We start from the raw sequence: 8,622 nt of genomic DNA, 5'->3' as shown, positions 1-8,622 counted from the left end.
CTTGCCACACCATCAATAGACTTTTTAATTATTTTTTACAGTATGTACTTTCTGTACATTTTGATGACATAAGGTGCTTCTGATTCAAAAAATAGTCACCTCTGTTCTCATAAATTCTCTCATGATCTCCACCAACTCCTTGTCATCGACTCTGCAAGTCTGTCACATGTCACATTTCTGCTCACTGTTGCCATTTTTCATCGTCAGCGGCTAAAGTCATAAAGTAATCAACAACAACAACCAATTCACCACCTATGTAATGGTATTGTGTAAGGCCAGATGTATTCATGGTTCGTTCTTTGTCAACCATGGCGCTCTGATTTGCTAACATAGGAAAGACAATGAAATGTGAACCAAATGAAAATGAAAGCGTGTGATTGATCACATATGAGTCACCGCAGCCAGGAATTAGATAATCCAGTCACCTCTGAAAGCTAAGGCTTTTCAGGGTCATTTTGGACAAACAATCAAGCGTAGCCAGTTTGGGTTATGAGCTATGACACATCTAACAACGGTTGCAATGATACAGTATGGGGGTGTGTGTGTGTGTGTGTGTGTGGATGCTGAGGCCTTGCATGGATGGGTGACAGGATGTATTTGCGGTGCTGTTTCCTGTCGGGCTGAAGAGATGGGGGCGAGTGTTGAAAAAGAAAACATTCTTTTAACTCACCATACAGAGACAATCGCGTCACAGTCTTCCAACTCAACAGACCTCATCACTTCACTGTGGATTTATGTGTGTGTGTTCAAGCCAAAAGTGCAGGTTGAGGCTACAGTAAATGCATGCTCAGCTGTCCTACTGACAGCCATGATGAACTGTGTACAAATGTGTGTGTGTGTGTGTGTGTGTGTGTGTGTACTACTGTGGATTGAAATCACAGCCTCAGCAGGGAGGGAGCATGACAAAGTGGGAGTGCTGCTGCGGGACCAGCAGGCAGCGGTGAGGGAGGGTGAGAAGGGAAGTGGGAGCATGAAGAAAGTGGAGTCAGAGGTTTGAGTGGGAGGCGTTTGCGGCAGGGCAGATTTGAATGTCGGTGATGAGGAAATGAAGACAAAGACGTCAGATTACACCTTAACTATCCCACACCGCACATAAAGTATAATTTCCTGTGTGTAACTGAGTGTCCTGTATCCAGGGGTGGAAAGAGGTCTACAATATCCAGCTCAGTTAGAATCACTGGTGTTTGACTTAAATATTACACATGCAGAATTGAAAACTACTCACATAAAAACGCAAAAAAAGACTACTCTTGAGATGTGCTCAAAGCCCCTGAAAGCCTATATTTCAACAGTTCAATTTAAAGTTGTGTTATGTGTGGGTACAGTTTGATCCCATTTTCTTGATTGTGGACAACGCTGTCACCCACAACTGTGGCTGATTGGTTTTTGGGGCCTTTAAGGTTACAAAGAAGCATAACTACATCGTACAAATCCTGAGTTTAATAGTGAGCTGTGACCATCTTTTTTCTTATTAGAAAGCTTTCTATCAAAAAAGGGAGAAGAGGATCACTGCAAACTTAAATGGAAAATCCTCCTGTTTGCTGAACTGAAGGCACAAGTCTTCTCTCTAATTTCTGGCTTTTCTTGTTGAGCACAAAACATGACCAGTAATCTTCTTAAATGATACTGTTATCTGATCTGCGAACTATAAATTAGATCCCACTAACAAGTAATGCTTGTGTAGCCAAAGTCAGATATAACTTATTCCTATTTGCCAAAGACCTCTATTGTTGTCCAGAAAGTGTTAAATAAATACATCAAGGATCCGTATTGTGATGAAGGCAATTTAGTTTAGGTTTTGAGTCCATCCCACACAAATCCACAGCTGACAATTTTCTATTTGCTCCTGTCTGAGTAATGTTTACTCAAAACTCAGAATGCCTTTTTTTTAAAATGTAAGAATGTATTTGTGACTTGTTTTTAAAGATTGCCTCACTGGACTGAAAATAACACATTGTTGGTTTTGGTCTTTTAATGGGATTTGTCGACAGTAACAAAAAGATAGAATACCACCAGCCTTATCCTTTGAGTGTAAGTAAAATGTGCTCAAAGTTTATGAAAAAGTTATTCAGTTACAGTCGGGATTATTTTTTATAAAATCTCCCATGTGCAAAATAAAATGTGTGATAAAACGTGTGTAATCCATAAATGGTACAGGCCGGAAACTTTATAAAATGAGCAGAAACAATAGCTGAATCTGTTTAGGCTATTTGATATAAGAAGTGCTATGTGCACCTGTTTTCTGTGAGGCAGAGATTTTATTTTATTGCCGTGTAATAAGCTAATGTCATAGAGAATAATGATACAAATGCTCTAGATTACTCAGCAGAGCACAAACAAAACAATATCAAGTATCAATTGGCATTTTATCAGTGCAACATTTTACTTTTCCCCAAGGTAAAACATGGAAGGTGTTACATTAAAATCTGTTCTCTGCATGGGGAAAGAAAACAGAGGCAGTCGTGCAGTGGGCTAGAGAAGCTCAGGTTTAATATAGCCTAACCCAAATAACAAACACACCGCCTTCCCCTTTTCCTCTGAAGGCTGCCGTTTCAGTGCGGAGTATGAAAGCTTGGGTGTCAGCATAACGTCATGCATCACAAAAACATGGGATAACCCCCAACGTACACGTGCGCGGTAGGAAAGTGAGGTTTGACGTCAGTGTCCATATGAGGAGTGTCGGGCTGGCCATATATGGGCGTCCCGCTTCTGACGCGGTTCCTTCTGTGGAAAAGAAGGAGGGGTCGCGGGGACCCCTCCCCTCTCACAGCTGCTATCAATGAACAAGTGAAACGCTCAATCGAAAGCCGATTTTAACAGACCCGAAGAAGAAGTTAACAAGTTCACTCCAGAGACGTTTACAGTAGATTTTAACATCATCTCCAAAAGCAGGCTACTCTATCAACCTTTGTGCTCAAACTTCTTACAGAAAAAAAAACAAAGACCGGATTTATTTTTTGTTCTGTTATATTTTTAGTTGAGAGGAACACATTTTAATTACTTTTAAATTATTTTAAACACACATTTTCGGCAATGACTTCAGGCAGTGAGACTTTGGAAATAACTGGCCATGAGCTGGTTCACATACTCAGGACCCCCCGGGACCAGTACATCTCTGCTGGATGTGTGGTGCTGGACTGCAGACCTTTCCTCGATTTTTCTTTTGCGCACATTTGCGAGTCCCGAAACGTCAACTGGAACTCAATGCTGCGTCGTAGATCCAAGAGCTCGGTGGTGGCTCTGGAGTGGCTCATCCCGGACAAGGCTCTCCTGGGCCGCCTGCGCCGCGGGGAGTTCTCCCCGCTGGTGGTGGTGGATGAGAGCAGCCGCTCCGTGGCCGCTCTGAAGGCGGAGAGTGTGGCCCAAATGCTGCTCACCGCACTGCAAAACGAAGTTCAGACGCAGATCTGCTTCCTACAAGGTAAAAAGACTTAAATAAATGTGTTTTTACGCACCAAACTATTTTATTTTAGGCTTCTTTCGATTGGACTTTGCAAGAGTTAAACATGCTAATGTGTTAACTAATATCTGTGCACTGATATAGGCCTATTTTAAATACAAAAGTAACTTTTAAGTGTAAAGAAAATCTCCATAATCACACTTTAAGGATAAACAAACCGTTGAACTTGTAATTTTAAAAATGTCTATACAGGCTTCCTTTTCATGCTTACCACATCATTATTATTGTTTCACACAACACATTTTTAAGGAGGACTTTGGTGAAAGCTTGGGGCTTAGTTAACATTATCTGACCTCATTTAGGTGGATTTGAGGGATTTTCAGAGGCCTATCCAGAGCTCTGTTACAGCTCTGCCAGCAATCACCTCTCTACAGTGGAACCAGAGCCAACAGTGACAGGTCGGAGGACACCAGCATATGATCGGGTAAGATAAAATTCACCTTTTTATTAGAGCTAATAGACAATAAACAATGTAATACATGAGTTTAGATCAAAAAGCTCTTTTAAGTGATGGGGAAATATGTAGCATAAAAAAGCAGCAAACTGCATAGTGATTATTCTTGGTTTTAAACATGGATTTTGTAAATTGCAGGATGGTCCAGTGGAGCTGCTGCCCTTCCTGTTTTTGGGCAGTGCCATCCACTCCTCTCGCAGAGAGACCCTCACAGCAGCGGGCATCACAGCTGTGCTCAATGTTTCCTCCTCATGCCCTAACTTCTATGAGGGGGAGTTTCAGTACCTGAGGCTCAATGTGGAGGACAACCTAGCTGCTGACATCAGAGCCTGTTTTCCCACCGCGATCGCCTTCATCAGTGAGTTGCTGCTATAAACATCCATATCTCCCAGCCTGTGTGCAGTCCAACCTCAAGACGACAGTTCAGTCATTATTTGCTCACTGTAATGTCAGTCCAAACTCGAACAAAGTTGGTAAACACACTAAGTTGAACATAAAATATCCAAAGGATTTCTCTTAAGCAGCTTCTACACTATAATCCATTTTGTAGCCTTGATTTATGGACCAACAGTGTAATCACCTGATTACAAAACAACTGGATTATGCTGCAGTAGCTGCAGAAGAAACCTTCTATTAACATTTACATTTGTTTTGTGCTTGCAAAAGTTCAAGAGAAGACAGAGTTGGATTTATAAGAACTAACTATGGTTTAATTTTCCATTAGCTTGGTCAGTTAGAACAGCATTTTCATAAGTGGGTAGACTGCTCCTTTTGTCAAAAAGCTTGTAAAACAATCTCATTGATGTCAAAGAAACTGATGCAAAATGGAGCCCAGTATGCTGATCTCTCTTCCTCTTTCTGTCTCGTCTTTTCCGTTTCGCCCACAGACTCAGTGAAGCAGAGTGGTGGTCGGGTGTTGGTGCATTGCCAGGCAGGTATCTCCCGCTCCGCCACCATCTGTCTGGCCTACCTCATGCACACGCAACGCGTCAGGCTGGATGAGGCCTTTGACTTTGTGAAGCAGCGGCGTCAGGTCATCTCTCCCAACCTGGCCTTCATGGGACAGCTGCTGCAGTTTGAGACTGACGTTCTCTGTCAGGGATGAAGACCCTGACACATTAAGAGGAATTCAACTGCCTTTTGTAGGCAATGTGCTGGACTAGAAATTGTTTATACTATTGAAACTAGTACATTTAAGTATATAGTTTGTACATTCAGAGAAAAGCTACTTGTGCTGGTGGCGTCACAGGGCTGATGGATCTGGACTCCTGTTTTCAGGAAAAAACTGAACCCTGATACAACAAACAGCAGCTGGCAATATTGACTACGCTGTTATAACCGCATTACAGTATGAACTGTTGTGATTTTGAACCAGCAAATTGGAGCAGCTATGAGGTCATTTCCCTGATTTTTTTTTTAAACTTAAGGCAAAATAGGCCTGCTTGTCTGGCTTTGTGTGTCATATTGTTTAACTTATGTGCCTGATCTTTGGCAGCAAGGGCTGTCTTCTTTACCTACTGAAAGCCATTCCTTCACATTTAGGACCACTGTGACGAGACATGTCTTTTATGAGACAACACTGTGTTAACTAATCAAGGCAATACTGGATGAATCTCAAGTTTTGTTGTCTAATTTATAAAAATGCACTAACAGCAGTTTATTCGAATATTTCTGTATCCTGAGACATTTCACAAACTGGAAGAAGTTGTGATTTATTATGTAAATAGAATTTTTATTTATTATTTCCACATGTGTTATGACAGTGTTACTGTCTGTTATTGCACTTTATACCTTCAAGGTTTGGCTGATTCCTGCAGTTTTTTCCACTAAATTAAAAATATGCTGAAGAACACTGAGTCTGTTTCATGTATGTCCTTTTTTGTAATACATACCGTGACAAACATTTCACTTATTAAATCCTAAAAGATATAGTGATTTTACAGTCCAGCACTGGCTCTCCTGACACAAACGGTAATCTCATTTCAGTTAGCCCTGAATGTTTTGCAGTCTTTCCGCAGAGCACATTACAAATGCAGAATTTCACACACAGCGCTAGATTCGCTCTTGCTAAATCAGAAGGTACTAAAGCCGTGCATTGCTGAGTCTTTTGCAGGATTATCCAAAGAGTATGGGTTTTACAGTGTGAAGTCCGTTTGACCTCAACAACCACTGACGCACATTTCACATCCACCTACTCAAGTTGCGAGCAACAACTTTGTCACAAGGATTTTTGTTTAACAATGAGAGGACATTTGCAAGAGGGCAGAAAGTCATAAAGGGCATTTGCAGTCAGGAAGTTTGGAAAGTCCATATTACTGGTCGAGATGTATTTGTGACATTTTGATCTTATGGTAACTAAAGAACTATTCACATAGACTTACCAAGCATACCGGTTGCATACTGCATGTAGCTTTAGGGCTCTTGTTTGACCAAATGCTGGTTCCTCATTTTGCCAGATTCCAGTTGAACTATTATTACATCCATGCAGATCTACGTTCAAACATGTCAACAACTGTTTGTCAGATGAACAGTACATCATGAGAATATCAGACACTGTTTATATCCCTTATTTTATCATGGGTGAAGGTCTGAGTAAACACTGAATTGTTGTAAATAACGTCGATGGTATTTGTAAGCAAACTAAACTTTACCGAGTAGGTAGAAATGACAAAAGATGATCGCTTTTAGTGCGTCGAGGTCCAGCTGCCACCACTACCTCATCCCCTGAGGCTAATTCATTCACCCACACTCTTGTGACGGCTAAAATAATCCACTTCCTCTCATTTGCAAGTATCCATTGCGCAACGTGTATGCAAGCACAACTGTTATGCTTGACTTCTTCCTTCCATTAGCAACAGTTTTCCAGACAGAGGGCAGAGAAATGTTCCTTGGAATTTTCAGGTTTTGATTAAGACTGAGACTTTAGTTCAACTGAAACCCAGAAAAATACCATTTGTTCGGATTTGTGTTCATTTAGACATTTATATAAAGAAAATCTAATAAATTGTAATGGATATTTTCATCAACATATACAGTATTATACAGTATATTACATATAAAGTACATTATGTATATGTTAAGATCCCGATACTCAGTTAAATAAAGGTTAAGAGAAGCTAGAGATTCAATGTATATGTATTGTGTGGAGTATTCATCTATTTACTCTAAGGTTTCTGCTGCAAATATGGTTCAAAGGGCACCTTTTATGCCGCCACGCTGTACGTCCATCTGTCCCATTCTTGTGAGCGTGATATCGCAAACAAACGAACAAATTAGAATTTGATTGTCAAAGGACAAAGCTCAAGGCCACTGTGACCCCAAAATCACCTTGACAAACACATTTTTGGCCATAACTCAAGAACTGATGTGGTAAATATGACAAAAAGTCACACAGATGTCTAATGGGATACATCTATGGAGTGATGACATTTTTTACTGAAAAGGTCAAAGGTCAGCTTCACTATGACATTTAAATGTCCTGGTAAAAACACTTTTTGGCCATGATTCAACACCATACCTCAACAACAGAAGGGGTAGATTGTGACACTGAACAGGTGACACGTTTGACTCAAAGGTCATTGTGACCTCAAAAAAGTTTTTTTGTCGTAATTTAAGAATGAATTGGGCGATTCCAGATTTCACTAACACAGGTTGTCTGGGTAAACAATACCTAGCACTGTACAGCCTTTCCTCCGCCTCGTCCATTCTGCCTTTCACTTCCTGCCTCATTCTAAATGTCACGCGTCATCAGAATCACACCCCACAAACAGCGTATTGAAGCGCACCTCGCTCATCGTGATGCTGTGAGTGAGTGAGTTTCACCTACAGCTCATAGAGAGACTTATACATATAAAATCGTCCAGAGAAAACGAAAGCACCATATTTTGCGGAGCTATTGTCATGAACTTGCACACGGTTCAGAGCAAGGAAGGTGGAGGAACACACATGAAGTGTAAACCATTTAATAAAGTAAACTGTTTACATAAATAAAACCATATTTTTATCAGTGAGATCAGTAATGTGGGTGTGTGCATGAATGAGTGAAGGATGTGAAAACAAAGCAACCCGCACAAACAAAGGTGACCGTGCGGGAGCTAGGCGAGAGAGAGGGACTGAGCAGGTCAGTTTTTAAAGGCTTGTCAACTCAGCAGCCTGGGTGAAACTCTGGCCTTATTTCCTCCTGAAAGGGGAGGAGGCAAGAGACCAAACAAGACAAGCAGAGTAGACACACAGGAGTTGTCACATCATTCTCAACAAGTTTATGTAGCAATAAATTTTACATTTATTTATATATACACTACCGTTCAAAAGTTTGGGGTCACATTGAAAAGTCCTTATTTTTGAAGGAAAAGCACTGTACTTTTCAATGAAGATAACTTTAAACTAGTCTTAACTTTGAAGAAATACACTCTATACATTGCTAATGTGGTAAATGACTATTCTAGCTGCAAATGTCTGGTTTTTGGTGCAATATCTACATAGGTGTATAGAGGCCCATTTCCAGCAACTATCACTCCAGTGTTCTAATGGTACAATGTGTTTGCTCATTGGCTCAGAAGGCTAATTGATGATTAGAAAACCCTTGTGCAATCATGTTCACACATCTGAAAACAGTTTAGGTCGTTACAGAAGCTACAAAACTGACCTTCCTTTGAGCAGATTGAGTTTCTGGAGCATCACATTTGTGGGGTCAATTAAACGCTCAAAA

General features: G+C 40.7%; 1 protein-coding gene across 1 annotated transcript; it reads left to right on the top strand.

The window, feature by feature from the left end:
* The first annotated feature begins 2,800 nt into the window (after nt 1-2,800).
* Nucleotides 2,801-5,770, top strand: dusp2 (dual specificity phosphatase 2). Its single transcript, XM_046036007.1, has 4 exons — nt 2,801-3,421; nt 3,763-3,884; nt 4,053-4,272; nt 4,802-5,770. The coding sequence occupies exons 1-4, from the start codon at nt 3,034-3,036 to the stop codon at nt 5,017-5,019; spliced, it is 948 nt and encodes a 315-aa protein (XP_045891963.1). The 5' UTR covers nt 2,801-3,033; the 3' UTR covers nt 5,020-5,770.
* The last annotated feature ends 2,852 nt before the right edge of the window (nt 5,771-8,622 follow it).

This window comes from Micropterus dolomieu, linkage group LG21 (assembly GCF_021292245.1).
Source record: "Micropterus dolomieu isolate WLL.071019.BEF.003 ecotype Adirondacks linkage group LG21, ASM2129224v1, whole genome shotgun sequence".
Lineage (NCBI taxonomy): Eukaryota > Metazoa > Chordata > Actinopteri > Centrarchiformes > Centrarchidae > Micropterus > Micropterus dolomieu.
Note: the sequence above shows the minus strand (reverse complement) of the source record. Positions and strands in the feature narration are given on the sequence as shown.